Consider the following 22,201-nt stretch of genomic DNA (forward strand, 5'->3'; position numbering starts at 1 on the left):
AGGCAATAATTTCTCAGACATCAATCTTAGCAACATCCTTCAAGATAGGTCTCCTGAGGCAGGGGAAACAAAAGCAAAAATAAACTTCTGGGGCTACATCAAAATGAAAAGTTGCTGCACAGCAGCACAGCAAAGGAAATAACACAGGAGAATGAAAAGACAGCCTGCAGAATGGGAGAAGATATTTCCAAATGACATATTTGGTGAAGGGTTGTAGTATATAAAATGTATAAAGAACTGATACAACTCAACACGGAAAAAACAAATGATCCAATTTACAGTGGGCAGAAGACATGAACCGACATTTCTCCAAAGAAGATGTCCAGATGGACAACAGACACATAAAAAGATGATCAACATCAGTCATCATTAAGGAAATGCAAATCAAAACCACAGTGAGGTACCACCTCATACCAGTCAGAGTGGCTAAAATCCAGAAACAACCAATTTTGGCAAGGATGTGGAGAAAGGGGAACTCTCTTGCACTGTTGGTGGGAATGCAAACTGATGCAAACTGTGGAAACAGAATGGAGTTATTCAAAAATTAAAAATAGAACTACCTTATGATCTAGTAATCACACTACTGGGTATTTACCCAGAGGCTATTAAAACACTAATTGGAAGCAATATATGCACCCCTGTGTTTATTGCAGCATTATTTACAATAGCCAAACTATGGATAAGCAGCCCAAGTGAATCTATACATTCAACTGTCGTATGCCTGAAACTGATTTAACACTGTATGTTCACTACCCTGGAATTAGAATTTTTAAAAATGTCAAAACAAAACAAAACCTTTACATGTTAGCTTATGGAGAATTGACTGTTGTTTTTCTTCTATCCAACATATTATTATTGTGTAATATGTACAACTGTAGGATTTTGTCCAAACCAGTTATCATGTATATATTCTCCATACAGTTCTTAGAACTAACATAGGAAAAAAATGTATATGTTTAGGAATTTTATCTTTTTTGTTGCTATTATAGATGTTGTGTTTTCTTACATTATTTCTTCTCACTAGTCGTTATAAATATGAAAGATATGATTTGTATTAATTTTGTACCCATCCACATCAGTAAATTCGTAATAACTCTAGAGTTAATTATCTTGAGTTTTCTGGAATCTGCCTCTTTGTTAGGGCCCAGGCTGAAAGCCTTGCCTGATCGCTGCCCAACAAAAATGTATCTTTCCTCCTCTAAGTCTTGTGATGCTTTACATGTAGTGTTCTTATACTTCTTAAGTACCTTCTAAGTACCTTATCTTCTATTTCTTCTGAGTTTTTATTTTAACAACAGTTTAGGTGCTGAGTTCATTGTGCATAAATTCCATGGATATGTCTTTTGTAACACCACTCGGTCTAGTTCTTTGCATGGAATGAATGTGCTGAATAAATGGCTGTGAAAAGATTCTGTGAGGCAAAGAAGGTTAAAATAGTTGGGAGACATTTAGCATTGGGGAATATCTGTGGAGAATTGTAGGGTCCATATTATAAAGCTTATGCTTTAAAAGAATGTTATTGCAAGGCTGAATGAATTAGTGCTGCATATAGAATGTCAGTAAGAGGAAGAAATCTTCAAAACTTGTTAAGGAATAGCTAATGCTGCTTAGTTGATGTTCTTTGTTGTGGGCACATACCTTCTGTATTATTTAGCTGAATGACATTAGTGTGAGAGTTCTCTTTCTGACTCTGGCCAGACAAATCTGAACTGGGACCTTCAAGTCTAGTCACCCTTTGTAAAGTACTCCTTTTGGACCTCATACTTACTGTGTAAGGCATTCTCTACTATTTTAGTCATTTAAATTCAGACAGATGATCACTGTGGCCTCTTGTGCTTGTTTTCTCTGGCCTCTTCTTTCTCATAGGTATAGAAGAAACTGAAACCAGAAAATGTGAGAAACATTTTGAAATATACAGGAAAAAAAAATGAGACAATAGTATCCTAGTGTCAATGTATCCATTAGCCAGATTAACAGTTGCTAAGGTTTTGCCTTGTTGTTTTTATTAACTTGTAGGGAGAACTAAATAAAATCTTGTAGATACAGTTGATGGTCTCTTTGGACCCCTCCGTAATCCCATTCCCCCTTCTCCTTTTCTCCCCAGTGATAATAGTGTTCCTGAAGTTGGTGTATATCCTTCCTGTTCTAAGTTTCATACTTAGATCTGTGACCATAAACACCATAAGGCATCATTTAGTTTGCTATTTTATTTTATTTTATTTATTTAAAAAATATATGCAGCTGAAATTCTTTTTTTTTTTAAATGTGTTATTTATTTTTGAGGGAGAGAGAGCACGTGAGAGTGAGCAAGATGGGAGGAGCAGCAGAGAGAGAGACAGAGGAAGACTCAGAATCCTAAGCAGGCTCCAGGCTCTGAGCTGTCAGCACAGAGCCTGACACGGGCTGAAACTCAAAAACCGTGAGATCATGACCTGAGCTGAAGTCAGACCCTTAACCGAATGAGCCACCCAGGTGCCCCTATTTATTTTTGAGAGACAGCGCGCTCAAGGGAGTGAGGGGTAGAGAGGGAGGGAAGGAGAGGGAATCCCACAAGGGGCAGAGAAGGGGGAGAGAGAGAGAGAAGCAGGGCTCATCCGAAGCAAGGCTTGAACTCACGAACTGTGGGATGCTGACCTGAGCTGAATTTCAATGCATAACCAACTGAGCCACCTAGGAGCCCCTTGCTTTTTTATTTAAAAAAATTTTAAGATTTTGGGGCTAAAATATATATAACATAATATTTGTCATTTGAACTATTTGTGTATATACAATTCAGTGGCATGAGTCACACTCTCTGAATTTGCCTATTTTAGTTACTGCATAGAAGTGGAATCATACGGTATATGTTCTGTGTCTGTGTTATTTCCCTTAGCGTAGTGTTTAAGGGCCATCCTTGTAGCATATATCAAAATTTCATTCCTTTTATATGGCAGAGTATATTTTTATTGTGTGAATATGTCACATTTCATTTATTCATCCATTCGTCTTTTGATGACACTTGGATTGTTTTACCTTTTGGCTGCTATGAATAATGCTGTCCATACACATTGGTGTACAGATAGATATGTGTTTGAGTCCCTGCTTTCTATTCTTTGGGTATGTAGCTGAGAGTGGAATTGTTGGGTTATATGGTAATTCTGTGTTTAACTTTTTGAGGATTTGCCAAATTGTTTCCCACAGAGGCTGTATCATTTTGTTTAATCGGTTTTTTTTTTTTTGAGTTTATTTATTCTTGAGAGAGAGAGAGAGAGAGAGAGAGACAGAGTACAAGCGGGCGAGGGGCAGAGAGAGAGGGAGACACAGAATCCGAAGCAGGCTCCAGGCTCTGAGCTGTCAGCACAGAGCCCAAAGTGGGGCTCAAACTCACGAACTGTGATATAATGACCTGAACCGAAATCGGGTGCTTAACTGACTGAGTCACCCAGGTGCTCCAGTATGTTTTTAAAACTTCATATAAATGATATCATTTTGCACCTATACTCACTTGCTTTTTTACTGATCTTTTTTATACATTTATCAATGTTGATCCATATAGCTGTAGTTTGTTGTAGTTGCTGCATAGTATTTTACTGTATACATACTATTTTATTCATGTATCCCTTAGTGATGGGCACTTAGGTTGTACCTCCCACCCCTGTTTAAAAACAGTCCTGTAGTGAATATTATAAATGACTTCTTGCGCGTATGTGTGAGTCTTTAGGGTGCATATCCAGAAGTAGAATTGGAGCATAAAACACATCTTTCCAACTTTACTAACTATTGCAAAATTGTTCTCACACCAGCAGAGTGTGGGAGTTTCCATTTTCCTTATTCTTTGGATGCTTGTTATTATCTGATGGGTGTGAAAATGGTGTCTTACTGTTTCATCTTGCATTTCCTTGGCAGCTAGTGAGGTTACCTTCTTTTGTTAAGTGATCTTTCAGTTTGCATTATGTGTGAATAACCTTTTCATAGCCTCTACCAATTTCTCTCTGGGATCATTTTATCTTTCTAATTCAATTTTAGGATTTATTTAAAATATGCTTAGAATACTAACCCTTTGTTTTATTCTGAAGATCTCCTAATCTTTGTCTTTATGGTATGTTTTTAATATAAAACTATGATGTCCAGTAAAGCAGTCACTAATATAAATTAAATATAGTTTCAATTTAGTTAAAGTTAAATGGGATTATACATTCAGTTCCTCAGTAGCCTCATGGGACTAGTAGTGGCTACTGTATTCACTGTGATGACATAAGACGTTTTCATTATTACTTTTTAAAAACATTTTTGAATGTTTATTTTTATTTATTTTTGAGAGAGACAGAGTACAAGTCGGGGAGGGGCAGAGAGAGAGGGAGACACAGAATCCAAAGCAGGCTCCAGGCTTTGAGCTGTCAGTACAGAGCTCGATGGATGCAGGGCTCGAGCTCACAAACCGCAAGATCATGATCAGAGCCCAAGTCAAACACTCAACCAGCTGAGCCACCCAGGCGCCCCCAAGACGTTTCCATTATTGTAGAAAGTTCTGTTGCATTGTTGCTGATAAAAGTTTTAACTTTATCATAATATTTCATTATCGATTGTGATTTTTTTTTAATCTTTCATGAGAAATTGTTTAGCACTGTAATGTCCCAGAGGTATTCTCTTATGTTTTCTTTTGTATTTGTTTTTCTTTTGTATTTTTTAAAAGTTTTATTTAATCTCTGCACCCAGCGTAGGACTCAAACTGGTGACCCCAAGATCAAGAGTCACATGCTCTTCTGACTGAGCCAGCAGGGGCCCTCCTGTTAGGTCTTCTTTTAAACATTTTGCTTTTCTTAATAGGTCTAAGAATCCATCTAGAATTTAATGATATGAATGGTGTCGATATGAGGTCAAGATCTGACTTTATTTTCTTCTGCATGGATTTTTGTTCTAGCATTACTATTTTGATAGTTTATCTGTTCCCCCCTGAGATGTAATACCTTCTCTATCATTTGCCAAGTTTTTAAAGTATGTGTGGTTTTTTCCTGGTGGGTGTTTCCCCCTAGTATTTTAATTTTTCCCCCTCCTTTTCTTCCATATCCTTTCTTAACCCTTTGTTCTTTCATTTTGAATTTGGGATCGAGTTCTTGAAAAGTTTTCCTAAAAAATAAACTTGTTGGGAATTTGTTTTAAATTGCTAGAATTTACTGAATAATTGGTGGTTTTACACTGTTGAGTTTAATAATCCTTTTGTTTTAATTTTATGCCCTCTAGTAACATTTAGTCATTTTTTCCTTAAGTGATGTGCATCTTATTTTGGGGGGGGGGGGTGAGGCATTGTTTTCTCATTTTTTCTATTTCTACTGTTTTATTTTTATTTTTAAATTTTATTTAAATCCTAGTTAACATACGGTGTAACAATGGTTTCAGAAGTAGAATTTAGTGATTCACCCGTTACATATAATACCCAGGGGTCATCCCAACGAGTGCCCTCCTTAATGCCCATCCCCCATTTGGCCCATTCCCCCCTCCCAGCACCCCTCCACCAGTCCTCAGTTCTCTGTATTTGAGAGTCTCTTATCGTTTGTCTCTCCCTCTCTGTTTTTATCTTATTTTTGCTTCCCTTCCCCATGTTCATCTGTTTTGTCTCTTAAATTCCACATAAGAGTGATACCATGTGATATTTATCTTTATCTGACTTATTTTGCTTAGCATAATAAACTCTGGTTCCATCTGCGTTGTTGTAAATGGCAAGATTTCATTCTTTTCATTGCTGAGTAGTATTCCAGTGTGTGTGTGTGTGTGTGTGTGTGTGTGTGTGTGTGTGTGTGTGTGTCTGTGTGTGTGTGTGTCTGTGTGTGTGTGTGTCTGTGTGTGTGTGTGCGCGCGCACCTTCTTTATCCATTCACCAGTCAGTGGGCATTTGGGCTCTTTCCGTCATTTGGCTATTGTTGATAGTGCTGCTGTAAACATTGGGGTGCATTTGAAAGGTGTATGTGCCCCTTTGAATCAGCATTTCTGTATCCTTGGCTAAATACCTAGTAGTGCACTTGCTGGGTCATAGGGTAGTTTTATTTTTAATTTTTTGAAGAACCCCCATGCTGTTTTCCAGAGTGGTTGCCCCACTTTGCATTCCCACCAGCAGTGCAAAAGGATTCCCCTTCTGCCACATCCTCGCCAACATCTCTTGTTTCCTGAGTTGTTAATATTAAGCCATTTAACAGGTGTGACATGGTAGCTCATTGTGGTTTTGATATGTATTTCTCTGATGATGTTGGGCATTTTTTCCTGTGTCTCTTAGTCATCTGGATGTCTTCTTTGGAGGAGTGTCTGTTGATGTCTTTTGCCCATTTCTTCACTGGATTATTTGTTTTTTTTGGGTGAGGAGTTTGATAAGTTCGTTATAGATTTTGGATACTAGCCTTGTATTCTGATAAGCCATTTGCAGATATCTTCTCCCATTCCATAAGCTGCCTTTTATTTCTGTTGATTGTTTCCTTGGCTGTGCAGAAGCTTTTTATCTTGATGAGGTCCCAATAGTTCATTTTTGCTTTTGTTTCCCTTACTTCTGGAGACATGTCTAGTAAGAAGTTTCTGTGGACGAATGAAAGAGGAGAGATCACAACCAACACTGCAGAAATAAATACAATAATAAGAGAATATTATAAGCAATTATATGCCAACAATTCGGGCAGTCTGGAAGAAACGAACAAATTCCTAGAAACTTACAAACTACCAAAACTGAAACAGGAGGAAGTAGAAAATTTTAACAGACCCATAAGTAGTAAAGAAGTGGAATCATTAATCAAAATTCTCCCAACAAGCCAGAGTCCAGAGCTGGATGGCTTCCCAAGGGAGTTCTACCAAACATGCAAAAAAGAGTTAATACCTATTGTTTTGAAGCTGTTCCAAAAAATAGAAATGGAAAGGAAAATTTCCAAACTCATTCTATGAGGCCAGCATTCTCTTAATTCCAAAACCAAAGACCCCACTAAAAAGGAGAATTACAGACCAATTTCCCTGATGAAAATGCATGCAAGAATTCTCAACAAGATACTAGCAAATCAAATTCAACAATACGTTAAAAGAATGATTCACCACAATCCAGTGGAATTTATTCTTGGGCTGCAGGGCTGGTTCAATATCTGCACATCAACCAATGTGATATATCACATTAACGAAAAAAACTGATAAGTACCAGATGATCCTCTCCATAGATTCAGAAAAAGCATTTGACAAATTATAGCATCCTTTTTTGATAAAAGCCATCAAAGTAGGGACAGAAGGAACATACCTCGAGATCATAAAGGCCATAGACAAAAGACCCACAGCTAATATCCTCAATAGGGAAAAATTGAGAACTTTCCCTCTAAGGCCAGGAACACGACAGGGATGTCCACTCTCACCATTGTTTTTCAGCATAGTGTTGGAAATCCTAGCCTTAGCAATCAGAAAACAAAACGATATAAAAGGCATCCAGATCAGCAAGGAAGAAGTCAAAACTTTCACTCTTCTAGATGACATGATACTCTATATGGAGAACATGAAAGACCCCATCAAAAGACTGCTAGAACTGATACATGAATTCAGCAAAGTTGCAGGATATTAAATCATTGTACAGAAATTGGTTGCATTTCTATACACCAATAATGAAAGCAGCAGAAAGAGAAATCAAGGAATCCATCCCAGTTACAATTGCACGAAAAACCATGAGATACCTAGGAATGAACCTAACCAAAGAGGTACAAGATCTTTATGCTGAAAACTGTAGAAAGCTCATGAAAGAAATAGAAGACCCAAAGAAATGGAAAAACATTCCATACTCATGGATTTGGAAGAACAAATATTGTTAAGGTGTCTATACTACCCAAAGCAATCAACACATTCAATGCAATTCCTATCAAAATAACACCAGCATTCTTCACAGAGCTAGAACAAACCATTCTAAAACCAGAAAAGACTCAAACAGCCAAAGTAGTGTTGAAAAACAAAACCAAAGCTGGAGGCATCATAATTCTGGGCTTCAAGATGTATTACAAAGCTGCCGTCATCAAGACAGTATGGTACTGCCACAAAAACAGGCACACAGATCAATGGAGCAGAATCGAGAACCCAGAAATGGACTCACAAACCTATGACCAACTAATCTTTGATGAAGCAGGAAGGAATATCCAATGGGAAAAAAGAGTTTCTCTGGCAAGAGTTTCTTTAGCAACTTTCCCAGTTGGGAAAACTGGACAGCGACATACAGCAGAATGAACTTGAACCACTCTCTCACAGCATACACAAAAATAAACTCAAAATGAATGAAAGACCTAAATGTAAGACAGGAAGCCATCAAAATACTATTGGAGAAAGCAGGCAAAAACCTCTTTGACCTTGGCTGTAGCAACTTCTTACTAGAAACGCATCTTTTTTTTTTCTTTAGAAACGTATCTTTTATCAGGATTTTTATTTTTTATCATGTTAAAGTTTTCGTAAATGAGACTGCTGTGTGATTTTCTTGAGTTGCCTTAGCATTTTTAAGTGAGTGTAGCAGCTTTCTCTTCTTTTTTCCAAAACAATTGATATCAGGGATTTCTAGAAAATTCTAAATGTATTTTTCAGCTTGCAAGCAGTACTTTGAAAAGTATCCAGGAGATCATGAACTCCTCTGGGAAGTTGAAGGTGTTGGACACTGGTACCAGCGAATACCAGTCACCAGAGCATTACAGAGAGAAACGCTTAAAATTACTGGTAAGAACTACAGGTTTTCAGTTTGAACACATGTCCAGCTTAAAAAAGTGCCTATTGATGGTTGTGTCTTACAGTCCAGAGTTATGGTATATTGTAATGCGACCTCTCTAGTAACAGACCCTCTTTTCTAAAGTTTGAATTTTTGTTATGTATTAACATTTGGGTTACTAGTAATAAGAGGACCTAGAATAATAGCCCGTAAGAATCTAACATTCTGGCAGGTATTGGTAGGTAAGAAGTAAACCCAGATATCAGCATAGAATAGGCATCAAGGGATCAAAGGGTAATTCCCAATCTCATAGTCCTCCTAATAGTCACTTTCCTCATAGTCACTTTCCTCATAGTCACTAAATACAGGTAAGTAATACTTTTTGTGATTTCAAGATTTCATTGTAAGTTACTGATGAAGGAGATGTTCCACACCTAGATTTTCAACACCCTCTGTTCAGGATGCTCTTCAGGGCTTTTGTGAAAATCAGGGCAAACATTGCTGCAGTTAAAACCAAATACTGATTAGGTTACAATTTTTAAAATTCTTCTATACACAGCAGTTTCTCAAAATGAAGCCAAAAGACCCATGTCTGGAGAATATGGTCTTGCATCTGTTCCAGAATATGAAGCAGAAACTGAAGACAATCAGTCTAGTGAGATGCAGCTAACTGTAGGTACACTGTATGTTTATTGTAGGAAATGATTTTTCTGTTTCTTTAAACTAGATGCAGCTAATATTTGATTTTGTAAGTGTTATAGTTCATTCACCAAACTTACGTAATTTTTACTGTGCTTGTTTTTTTGGTATTTCCTGTTAATTGGTTACTAAGGACTTAATTTTCCTTGAAGAATAATTTGGAATACACACACAATAATACAAAGTAAAATAAAAATTTGTAATTCCACTACCCTAGATACAGCAACTGTGAACACTTTTGTATTTGTATTTCATATATATTACAAAACATGTATTTGTGTACATTTTTGTTTTCTGTTGTGCTGCTTCTGTTTTTCTCCATTAACATGGTATTGCAAGTATTTCCCATGGCATTACTGTTTAAAACATGATTGTTCAGTAGCAGCATACTATTCTAGTATATGGAAATATTATTGTTTATTTCTTTAACGTATTATATACTTAAGTTTTTTACATACATAAGTGGCCCAGCAGTGAACACATTTATACATGTATCTTTTTGCCTATGTAATGCTTTCCTTGCAGGGATAAATTTTTAGAAGTGATACTAGTTGTAGGTCAAAGGTTATGAAGTTACTTTGGGAAGTTTGAGGCATGGATGAATTTTTAGAAGTGATATTAGTTGTAGGTTAAAGGTTGTGAAGTTATTGTGGGAAGTTTGAGCCTATATATGCTACGTCTTTGTGGAATGTAGTGCACTTTGCAAATACTAGGTAACCTTTTAGGGACAAGTGCTTTGGGGAATTATTTGTGCCCCGTATTCCTGCCTTAATTAGCATGAGTGTTGACCGAACATTTTTGAAACATTTTTTGTTGTTTATATACTTATTTTGAGATAGAGAGAGGGAGAGCGTGTGCTCAAGCGGGGAGGGACAGAGAGAGGGAGAGAATCCCAAACACGTTTCGTGTGGTCACCGTGGGGCTCAGTCTCACAAACCATGAGACCACTACCTGAGCCGAGATCAGGAGTTGGATGCTTAACTGACTAAGCCACCCAGGTGCCCTGAAACATTTTTAAAGATAACATAAATAATATAATTACATATAAGGAGTTTTAATTTTTTCTACATTTGGAACTTCAAACTTCATGATAAGCCTGGGTTCGATTATATTGTGGTCCAGATTTCTCAGATATACTCAGATTTATGTACTGTTTTTCAGACATAAAACCAGTCAGTGAATGTAGAAAAAATCTCTTCCTATACAATGATTTATTTTAATAATAAGCCAAATACTTATAAATGTATGTATACATTTTATGTCTGTTTTTCAGACATAAAACCAGTCAGTGAATGTAGAAAAAAGTCTCTTCCTATACAATGATTTACTTTAATAATAAGCCAAATACTTATAAATGGGTTGTGTAAATGAGAATATATATTAAACCATATCATAAGGTTGGCAGCATAAATGGGATTTTTTTTGGTTTTAGAAATTCTTACTCAGATTACATTAAGATTTTAATTAGTTCAAGGAAAATATTTCTCACATTAAACTATTTTTAATCTCTCTTTTTATCAGTAACCACATGGGAAAGTGGTCTTGTTTGTTTATTTGATCTACATTTTTTTAGCTTTATGGAAGTATAATTGACAAAAATTGTCCACATTTTGACAAGTTGTACACTTGGTGTTTTGATATACACTGTGAAGTGATCAATACATGATTTATTCTTTAGGTGGTGATGGTATTTCTACTTGGTTTTTCCTATTTTGGGACATAAAACATTACATGTATTTCTCTTACACTTTTTGTATCTTTTATTTATTGATCTTTATTTGTGTCTTTACCTTGTCTAGTTGAACTGCAGGTTTCTTGAAGACTGGATTTTTGTCTAGTCATCTGTCACAGTTTACCCTTGTTTGTGTCCTATCAATAGGCCTTAAAGTCTCTGTGCCTACGTTGTTGTAGGGTTTCAGCAAGTGTGTGATAAAAAATGAACAGTAGTTGGTCTAATAAAGTAGATGCTGTGGCAAGCACCGGATGTACAAAAATATGGTTCTTACAAGCATGGGAGGAAGTAGATGGTCCGTTATTGGAAACTGTTAAATAAGGAAATAAACTACAGGATTACAGTTGCCTTAATAGAGCATATAGCAAATGATTGAAGGTACATAGCAGAGTATGACTGATTCTGCCCAAGGAGTGGAATAGGTAAAGTAGCAACCAAGCTGACTTGGAAAGGGTAGGTGGGAGTTTTGTGCCAAAGGTTAGAGCTTTCTAAAGGCGAGCATGTAAAAAGGAGAGGTGTGAAAGAAAATGGCCTATTTGGTATGTAAGAGGCATTCGGTTTCGAAGAGGTTGAGAGTTTGTATTCTAGGCAGTGATAAACCATTAAATGTTTTTTGTTTGTTTTTGTTTTTAAAGTAAGAGAGTGGGCACAATTTATGATTTGGAAGCTTTTCTTTCATTAGTTTGGAGGGAGTTACAGAGCATGTGGTTAGAATGAGGGATACCAGAGATGAGGCTATTGGACTAGTTCTCATTCAAGATGATAAAGGCATGAACTAAAGCTTTGGTAATACAAAGGAGGGGACAGTTTTGAGAGATTCGTTAGAGTCAGAATTGACAGGCTTTGTGGTTTGCTGAATGAGGGTTAGGAAGTCATTACCCCCTCAGGTTTTTGGCTAGAATGGCTGACTGAATTGTTATTGCCATTAACCAAGATAGAGAATAATGTTGGGAAAAGGTAAGAGTTCAGTTTGGGACAGGTTAATTCTGAAGTTGGTTGGACATACGTATTTTATGTATGTAAACTACATACGTAGTTGAGGACAGAACACTAAGAAACCCCTGTGTGTCGCATTGGAACATACTAGATGGCTTGGTAAGTGCTCAGCCTCATAACCTGAGGCTATGACGTAACCTTTTAATTTCTTAAGTAGGTATCCTTAATTGATGAATAGTACAAAAAGTACTACTTGAAAAATGTTTCAAAAGGTTTTTTGACACGGAGTGAAGTAGATTCATAGGGAGAAAAACTGATCTAAAAGTTTTGCCTTTAATCTGTATCTCTGTTTTAGATTGACTCTCTAAAAGATGCCTTTGCAAGTACTTCTGAAGGTAAGAAATTCAGCTGATTTACCAATATGTGAGACACAAGAATTTAGGGGGAGGGGATGTCCCTTAGAGTAAATGAAGACTTACCTAAGATCTAGAGGTGAGGTTTGTTTTTTTTTTTGTTTTGTTTTGTTTTTTATTGTCCAGTTAGCCAACATACTGTGTAGTCTTGGCTTTAGGAGTAGATTCCCATGATTCATCACTTACATACAATATCCAGTGATCATCCTAACAAGTGCCCTCCTCAATGCCTTTCACCCATTTCCCCCTCTCCTCCAATCCCCCCATTAACCCTTAGTTTGTTCTCTGTATTTAAGAGTCACTTATGGTTTGCCTCCCTTTCTGTTTGTATCTTATTTTTCCTTCTCTTCCCCTATGGTCATCTGTTAAAGTTAGAGCTGAGTTCTAATGCCACCACTACCACTGGTCTTGCTGTGTGAACAAAGCAAGCTATCACACCACCCTTTCCTCATTTCCTTACAGTAAAATCGGGAGACTGATACCTACCTTATTTATTTCCCAAGATCATTGGGAGAGAATATAAATGAAAATGCAAAATATATTGCACAGCCCAGAGCAATATAGAAATGTGAGGAATGAATAACGCAAAGTTATTTCATAATTTAGAAAAAGACATTGGCATTGTTTCTTAGCCTGATAGGAGAGAAAGAAATGTGTAATTGGGGGGGGAATATATGTAAGCTAGCATAGTTCTTAAATTTCTGTGTAGTGTAACAGGTAATCCTTTCAAGACATAATGAATTAACTGTAGTTTTGCTGGTTTTTTTCTCAGGTCATGATAAAACACCGGTTTCCACTCGTACTCGAAGTAGTCATCTAAAGCGGCCAAAGATTGGAAAACGATTTCAGGATTCTGAATTTAGTAGTTCGCAAGGGGAAGATGAAAAGACTCCCCAGACTTCACCTACAGCTTCAGTAAACAAGTACTGTTTATTTTACTCTCATTATTTGGTTATTCTTCTTTTCATGTAATTAGTATTTAGTATTTAAGGTGGAGTCTATTATTACCTTGTTTGCGTACACATAACCTTGGCGTAAGAGTCTGTATTTGAATTCTTCTAAGGATTACTGATTACAGTTACCAGTGGTGTCACTTTGACATGTTACAGTGAGAAGTTGATAGTAAGAGAGTAAAATAGGCCACACATAACGTGTGAAAATCCAAGAGAATTTTCTAGTGATTATATTATCACAAATGAGTCGTTATCACCAGCTCTGCCAGTAGCTGTAGTTTTTTGTTTTGTTTTGTTTTGTTTTGTTTTGTTTTGTTTTGTTTTTAAAGTAGGCTCCACAGCCAGTGTGGAGCCCAGCATGGGGTTTGAACTCAAGATGATGAGATCAAGAGTAGGAAGCTTAACCAGCTGAGCCACCAGGTGCCCCAGTAGCTGTAGTTTTTAGTAATGCTGAGGTTTAGTTTTTTAAAAACCTTAAGTTTTATTTTATAACTGATTTATTTTACTGGGTTATTGGATGTAACACAAGTTAGCGATAACCATAAGTGGTTAAGTTCAGTCAGCCCCTCTAGGAACTTAATAGCCAGCTGAATCAACAGAACCCTCGGGTTAAAACTTTATCCTTTATCTTCCTTGGAATCATAAAGAAAGCAAGATTTCAAATTTTTAGTAAAACTAGATTTTTGTCTTACTAGTTCTACCTGCTGTTTCGGAGTTAACCATTCATAATTTTGCCTTTTCATCTGTGAAATTATTTTACTCGAGTAGAAAATTCTGTACCTCTGCTGATTTCATTATGTAAATAATTTTAAATTAGAATAGTTGAGTAATTATGTAAATGGTTTATTTTTGTGAAAAATTTATGTTAAAGGCATATATAACTAAATATTTGAGGCTAGTAATTTGTGAAAAGGTAAGAGGTTAGATTAATTACAGTTTTCTTAGCAGTATTTTGATGTAATACTTTTTTTAGAAGGGAACATAGCCGTGCATTTTAAATCGAACATCCCAGAATTATTGTGGAATTTTGCTTTTCTTTTTTTTTTTTAACGTGCTAGTCAATTTTACTGATTTTGAAGATACTGCAGTTTTTATATACCTCAGTGATTTTTCAACATTTTGCAGCTGTTTGGCTTTGCAGCACAGCAGTTCATACACTATTCTGTACAGAATTACCAGCAAGACTGATGTATTAATAGAAGGCACCATCATGCTTATTACATTACCAGAGAACAAAAACAAAGTAAAGACCATTTTCACTGTACACAGTTTAAAGAGAGGAGAAAGGGGACGAGTAATGTGTTGGGCAGCCAGCCATCCCTGTACTGAAAAGGGGTAGGTGGAAAAATCTTAGATATGGAGCTACTGAATCTGGTCTGCTGTTCAAGACGATAGCATTTAAAGTTCTTCTTTTTGTTATTTGGTTCATAACTATATTCCTTCTGGAATGTACTTGTAGTCTTGCTAAGGTTTATGTGTACACACGTTGGTCACAGCAAGCAGATAAAATGCCCTCATCATTTCACAGACTATTCTCTCCTGGAAAAAGAGAGGAAAGATTTTTTTCCCCCTGTTGCCTCCTGTTGCAGATGTCCGTGTTAATGAAGTCAGAGTGAGCATCAGTGCCTTTTGATGAGTGCGTAACAAGTTTCTGTTCGGTTGTATTTTTGGGGGGAGCCAAGAAAAAAGACAAGATTCTCCAGTTGCACAAATTGCATTGTTTGTGTTTCCAACATTAATAGGCAGAAACAGTAACACTTAAAATGTGCAGCAGAGGATTTGTTTTGACTCAGAGGACCTGAATTCAGTTGGGCATGTCCTGTTAAGTTCATTTTGTTGTAGATAGTTTAAGATACGGTCATTTCTCAGCCCTTAATTCTCCAAGTCTAGATTTATAAATTAACAGTGTGAATCCTATTATGGAACTGGGGAAATAATGTCCACCTCAATTTAACTGATAGAGGATGCTTTTCACATCAAAAAATGATAAAAAAGGCCGTCACATTCCAAAGCCAAAGAAAAAGAAAAATTAACAAGAATGCAAACATGATGCATAACGTACCACTGCTGAGACTGGCAACAGGAGCTTCCATGACGTTGTCCTGTGAAGCAGCTTCCCGTTTGCCCGGTTCCTCCTCCAGAGCCTCGTTTCTGTGCCGTGCCACCTCTTGGAGGAGGTCCTCTTCCAACGTGGTCATGCATCATTCCACCACCCACTATTCCATGTGGACCACCAGGACCTCGATCATTGCACCTAATATCCCTGCGATCGTAACCGCCACCTCTGGTTTCTTGCTCTCTTGCAGCTCTTGTTTTTTTTCTCTTCCACATTTAAACGTACTTCCCCTCAAAACATAATTGGTTTTGCAATTACGATTCTCTGAACTGGTTCAGAGTCATCAAAACCCACAAAGTTTGGAAGCTTTCTCCCAAAACCCTTGGTATTGATGCGCAGTTCCACAGCGTTTACAAAACTCATGAAGAACTTTAAGTTCATTTTCATCAATGTCATGTGGGAGGTTATCAACAAAAATTTGATGACTGTGTGGATAGCAAATTATTCTACAGTTGTCAGATTCACTCTGTTCAGCATCTCTTCTGCCTGGTCTTGGTCTTCTAGGAGGGAGACCAGGGTTGTACCTCTAGGGTTCATGCATGCAACGTGGCTGAGACTGACCTTCTGGTTTAGCTTCAACCCGTGGCTTTGATGGTTCCTGTGGCAGAGACACAGGTTCAGCAAGGAGGAGGAGAAGTAGACTTCTCCTCTAATTCTTCTAAGTTCTTCTCTTGCACTTGTGGCTTTAGTTCTTCAGTCTTTGTTTGAGATTCTGGCTCAAGTTCATGAGAGGACTCTTCCAAAGGCTCCTCTCTGCCATTAGCCACGGGCTGAGCTTCATAGTAACCGCTATCAGCATTTTCTTGCACAGGTGCTGGGGATGGTTGCCTTTCTTCTTGTTTCTCTTTTTACCTCATCTCCTGATCCTTCATTGAGTTCTGATTCAGAATCACCAAAGAGTTCATCTGTATAACGAAACACATCATTGTGAACATAAACTTACTAGGAACAGATCCTTCAGGAGCCGGATCCAAGGTCTGTATAAACTTCCTCTCTGGCTGTCCTCTGTTAGATAGCCAACCTGTGACCTGGACGGCTACTCGATCTCAAGGTTGCATGAGCATCCACGTGATGAATTTTAGTGTGATACTCACTGAGGTTCAGAGATAATACTTTGTGTTGTATATCATTTTGGCCATAAGCAGCCTCCTGGGGTTTCCGCTAGCATGTACTCCAGCATGAACATAGGAAGAATTCCTTCTGTAAAACCTGCGTAAATATTCTGGAGCTTTATGCTGCAAAGTATAATACTACCTCACAAACTCCCACCGTATGAGCAGCAGACTGGGCTTCTCCATAACCATTTCTTGGCTGCACCATGTCAAATGCTCCAACCAACAGCGGCGGCAGGTGCGACGTGTGGAGGTCGACAGGAGAGTCGCCGAGGACCAGCTGCAGTGGATACTACTCACTAGCTGCCTCCTCTCTCCTACAGACCTGAAGCCTCAGAAGCTGGAGAGCCGCGAGCTCGTTTCCCTTACAACTACTTCTTCCTGGGCCAAATTTTGTTTTTCATAAATGGGTAGAGAGTAAGAGAAGGATTTAGCTTACATGCTTGAGGAGATGGTGACGTTACCACTCAAACCGGAGAACAAGGTAGGAAAGAAGCTAAGTTTGTAAGAAGAGGAGACTGTCTTTGGACCAGAAGTTGTTGACTGAACACCACTTAGTTGATTCTTTAAAGTGTTACTTGATTCACAGACTCCTGAAAGTTTATATTCATCCTTAATAAAACGAGTAAGAATGTTTTTTCTTTTCTAGATTGGAGTCTACTGTACGTACATCAGAGAGCTCAGAAGAATTCCTGGAAGAAGAACCCGAACAAAGTGTGATTGAATTTGAGGACGAAAGTAGTGATAAGGATGCTCGGCCTGCACCAGAAACCCAGGCACGTCTGGAAAAGCAAGATGGTGAAAAGGTATGAGATCCTGCTTATCAAATAAAGTGAACAAAAGTAAACTAAATTTTAACTTTCTTAATCATATGTCGTTAGAAAAATATGATGATACATTTTAGAGTGGGAGTAGAAATTGTATTTAATGCTAAAAAGCATCTACCTATACTAAACAAGGTCCAGTACTAGAGTTGGGAAGAGGATAAAGTTACAAATATCATTTTATATTTCAAAGTAAATTTTTAAAAGTTGGACTTACAACAAAGATAAAATAGAGGATGCTTAGGTAATAAGATCTCAGTATTTTTAAAATACAAAATTTGAGAAATTAAACGTATTTAAGAAGTGACACAAATCATAGGACTGTAAGGTCTACCTTGTAGAACCAGTTACAATGCCTTAAGGTCCACAGCCCTCAGTTGTACCTGTATTTTGGCTAGAAGGATAAGATTCATCATCAAAACCAAAAATTATAGTTAGGTATATATGTATGTATATGTGTATATGTATGTATATATATATGTATATATATGTGTGTATATATTTATATATATACATACATATACGTATATATGTGTGTATATATTTATACATATATATATATATACACATATACATATATATGTGTATATATTTATATATTTTGACTATAATTTATTACATATTCCTGGAAAAATAACTTCATTTTTTTAAACATGAGAAAACTTTATCTGGCCTGATTTCTATAGCTCCTCAAGTATTTATCCTTATCTTTTTGATTTTTCCCTTTCTTCCTGTTCTTGTTTTTTTCTTTTTTTTTTTTTAAGTTTTATTTATTTTGAGAGAGACAGAGACTGTGCGAGTGGGGTAGGAACAGAGAGAGAGGGAGACAGCATCCCAAGCAGACTCCCCGCTGTCTGCACAGAGCCTGACGTGAGACCCAAACCCCCAAAACCATGAGATCATGATCTGAGCCAAAACCAAAAGTCGGACACTTAACCCACTTGAGACACCCAGGCACCCCCTTTTCTTTTTCTTCAGTATTTTCAACCTTTGGTTCCTAGAGATTCCTTATTTCTTCTTTCATACATGCTTAAGTTTCTTTACAAATCTTTTACCTGTTTGCCAAGTCTAGCCAGCACCTAAATAAGTGAAACTGCATTACCATTTTTATTTTCTTTTAATTTAAAAATACTTATTTTTGAGAGAAATATAGTGTGAGCAGGGAGAGGCAGAGAGAGAGGGAGACACAGAATCTGAAGCAGGCTCCAGGCTCTGAGCTTGTCAGCACAGAGCCTGATGCGGGGCTCCAGCTTATCAGCCTTGAGATCATGACCTGAGCCGAAGTTGGACACTCAACCAACTTAGCCACCCAGGCGCCCCACCAATTTTATTTTCTTAACTTACTCCACTTTAGCTCCTGCCTCCTCTATTTCATGAAACTATTTTTTTATTTTTTATTAAAAAAAAAAGTTTATTTGAGAGAGATTGATTGGGGGAGGGATAGAGAGGAGGAGATAGTGAATACCAAGCAGGCTCTGTGCAGGGCTGGGAGCACAATGCAAAGCTCAGTGCGGGGCTTGAACCCACGAACTGTAAGATCATGACCCGAACTGAAATCGGTTGCTTAACCAACTGAGCCACCCAGGCGCCCCAGTGAAACTGTGTTTTTAAATGACATTTTCTTCTTGTGTTGTAGGACATTTGGACAGTAAAGTGTGTGTTTAAAAAGGGGATTTGTGCACATCCGGACGTTTATGAGAATATATATTTGTGGTCTTGTTCTCTTTTAAAAACTTACGATTAGGGGCGCCTGGGTGGCTCACTTGGTTGAGCTTTCAACTCTCGATTTCAGCTCAGGTCGTATAATCCCAGGATGGTGGAATCAAGCTCCATGTTGGGCTCTGTGCTGAGCATGGAGCTTGCTTGGGATTCTCTCTCTCTCGCTCTCTGCCCCTCCCCCCACTCGTGATTGTTCTCTCTTTCTCTTAAAAAAAAAATATCCCTAAGATTATACTGTACGTACTTCATGTAACCAGTTTCATTTGTCCAGCAACACACTGAGCACATAGTCTTGTAGGTCACCAGTGACGCTTAGTGACTTTCCGTACCTAGATCGATTACTGTGACTTCTTCAATATTCCCTAGTCCCGTGTAATGTAGGCCTTATAACACTACTGTATTTTGGTTTCTAGGTTTTTCCTATCTCTGAAGTTTTGTTTTGCTTTATTACTTAGCTATTCTGCTTCCTTTTTTCCCCTTTATTTGTGGCCATCCTGGAAGATTCAGTTGTTGACTTTCTGCTCTTTGGTTCATGTTCTCTCCTTTGAAAATGCATCCAATCCAGTGGTTGAACTCTCATCTCTGTGGGGATGACTAGTAACTCTAGACTTTGAATATTCAGACTGTAATGCTTCAATATTGCTTGTCTCCTGAATATTTTTATGTAGACAGATGTCTTTTATCTTCTTAAATTAAACATAATCTTTATCCTTTCTTATTATTTCTGTATTGGGCCTTTTTTCCTGTAATTTTTTTTTTTTTTTAATATTCCATTCTGTTCCCAAACCGAAAACTTGAGGGACAGATTTCTCTCTTCTGCTGCTTCTCACTTTTAGTTACCAACATTCTGGTTTTTTAAGCGTTTGCTATGTTTTTCTCATTTTTTTCTTTCAACATTTTTTCCTATCTTAGTTGATCATTTTATGAACTTTATTGTAAATACCTTCTGTGTGCAGTCTATTTTCCATATATTGTCTGGGCAGATAAATTTTTCTAAGTCCTGATTTCAGTATCCCTATGATTGTAGGGATCCTACATAATTCAGACAGATCTATTTCTGAACACTTGAGTGCATCAGTTTTCTGACAGATCTATTTCTGAACACTTGAGTGCATCAGTTTTCTAAGTTTTAAAATGGTAATCAAATGCCCTCTATTAGAATCTCACTAAGATTCATTAGAACTACTAAACATTACATAGAACTATTTTGTGTTGATAAACATTGGAAGAATTTCATAAATGGAGGGCTTGTGTCATCAGCTCACTGATATTTCCGTATTTAATGTGATGTAAGGAGCAGGATTGTTCAAAAAGTGAGCCAGAGTTGACTGGAAAGTTGACTGGAAAGTGAACTCAGATTGAGGGCTGTTTTCTTCCAGCAAGAAGCTGTGTCCAAACTGAGCTTCCTCCAAGACTGGCAGTGCTTTCTCCCCTTGGTAGGGTAAACCGTAACTTCCCACAGGCCCCAAAGATGTCAAGTGCTGACCAAGTGTTGTGTAAAGAGCTGGCATCAACTCAGGTCTCTGGTGCCTTTTTACTGAAAAGGTGCCCTTCAGGCTGGCCCTATAAAAAGGAGGAACAAGAAGGGAACAGGGTTTCTTCACTGCATCTCAGACCTGTGCTGTGTCTGCAGAGCATCCTGGTCTGTCTGCTGTCTCCATGAGAACAGGGGGAGTTTGGGTTACTTGTGCCTTCTTTTACCGATCCTGCCTGAGAAGTTTGTCTTTTCCTCAGACTAATTCCTTAACTCATGTCCTATAATGTGGTAAAACTTTATGTTGAGTCCTGGTGCATGACAGGTGGAGACTGGGAACGGACTCTCCTTGCATGACAAATAATAAGTTACCTTAAAATTGTATCCTGACTTACTTTTTCCCCCCATTCATGTAGGAATCTGAATTAGAGCCTCTGAATGGTGAGATAATGGATGATACTCTGAAGGCCTCACTTACAACTGAAGAGGAGGACTCCGCTAGTGAAGTTTTAGATGAAGAAACAAAATTGCAGTCTTTTAATTCCAGTGAAGACTCTGCAACTCTTGTTCCAGTGGTGGCAGAATCTTCAAAACCTCCTGAGACTGTTGCACAGGATAAGGTAAGAGGGAGATAATTTCTTACAGTCCACCTGTTCCAGTGTTGGTGACGTGGAAGGGGCATTGCAGTGGATATATTTTCCTCCACTTAATATATATATAGTCCTTCAGGAAAATTAATTGTATATTATCACACTACATTAGGTATTTTAAAATAATGCAATCTGTAACGTTCCATAAATTCTAATCTTTGTAACCTTATTCATACATATGTGACTTACGTTAACAAAATGAGTTTTTTTATTTTATATTTTACTTACTTTAAGTGTATTTATTTTGAGAGAGAGAGAGAATGAGCAGAGTAGGGGCAGAGGGAGAGGGAGAAAGAATCCCAAGCGGGCTCTGTGCTGCCACAGCAATCCCGACATGGGGCTCATTCTCAGGAACTGAACCGTGAGATCGTGACCGGAGCCGAAATCAAGAGTCGGACACTTAACCAACTGAGGCACCCAGGTGCCCTGAAATGAGTTTTGTTTTGTAGATTTAGAGAAATGCTTAGAAAAACGGATAAAACGTAGTTTACCAAATACTCGAATACCTGTTGCTTACATGGTCTATGACCATTTTAACACGTTTTAACTGGGGAGAGAGATTCGATGAGTGGGGAAAACCTGATGGAATATTTTAAAAGGAGTTTCATTTTTACTTCTGAATATTCCACTTTAAGGCTAAACAACTACTGTATGGCATTATTTTATTAGTGTTTCACTAAATAAATGAATAAAATTTCCATTGCCCTTCCCTTTCATCTAGTGAAGTAATAGTCAAACTTAGTGGGATGGCCCAGTGTCACACTCCAGAGGACTCTTGCTTGTGGCTCAAGTAAGAGCAAGACACCAAGAAGTTTTAGTTCATTGATGGTTTTAAAGAAACTTCATAGGAAGTTTAAAATGACCAAAGTACTTTTATTATGTCTTTAAAGGAGGAGTCAAAT

General features: G+C 37.6%; 1 protein-coding gene and 1 pseudogene across 7 annotated transcripts in view; one reads left to right on the top strand and one right to left on the bottom strand.

The window, feature by feature from the left end:
* The window catches only part of FAM169A (family with sequence similarity 169 member A), a 95,977-nt gene that overhangs the window by 69,539 nt on the left and 4,237 nt on the right, over positions 1-22,201 (top strand). For all 7 annotated transcript variants that reach the window (XM_086698865.1, XM_086698913.1, XM_086698872.1 and 4 more), the window contains 6 exons: positions 8,554-8,682; positions 9,231-9,343; positions 12,394-12,433; positions 13,224-13,374; positions 17,282-17,438; positions 21,066-21,269. In XM_086698865.1, coding sequence (XP_086554991.1) covers positions 8,554-8,682; positions 9,231-9,343; positions 12,394-12,433; positions 13,224-13,374; positions 17,282-17,438; positions 21,066-21,269 — 794 coding nt within the window. The remainder of the gene's footprint in view (positions 1-8,553; positions 8,683-9,230; positions 9,344-12,393; positions 12,434-13,223; positions 13,375-17,281; positions 17,439-21,065; positions 21,270-22,201) is intronic.
* LOC112861665 (ras GTPase-activating protein-binding protein 2 pseudogene) lies at positions 15,381-16,930 on the bottom strand (annotated as a pseudogene).

Source organism: Puma concolor, chromosome A1 (genome assembly GCF_028749965.1).
Source record: "Puma concolor isolate L17-30 chromosome A1, mPumCon1.1.hap2, whole genome shotgun sequence".
In the NCBI taxonomy this organism is placed as follows: Eukaryota; Metazoa; Chordata; class Mammalia; order Carnivora; family Felidae; genus Puma; species Puma concolor.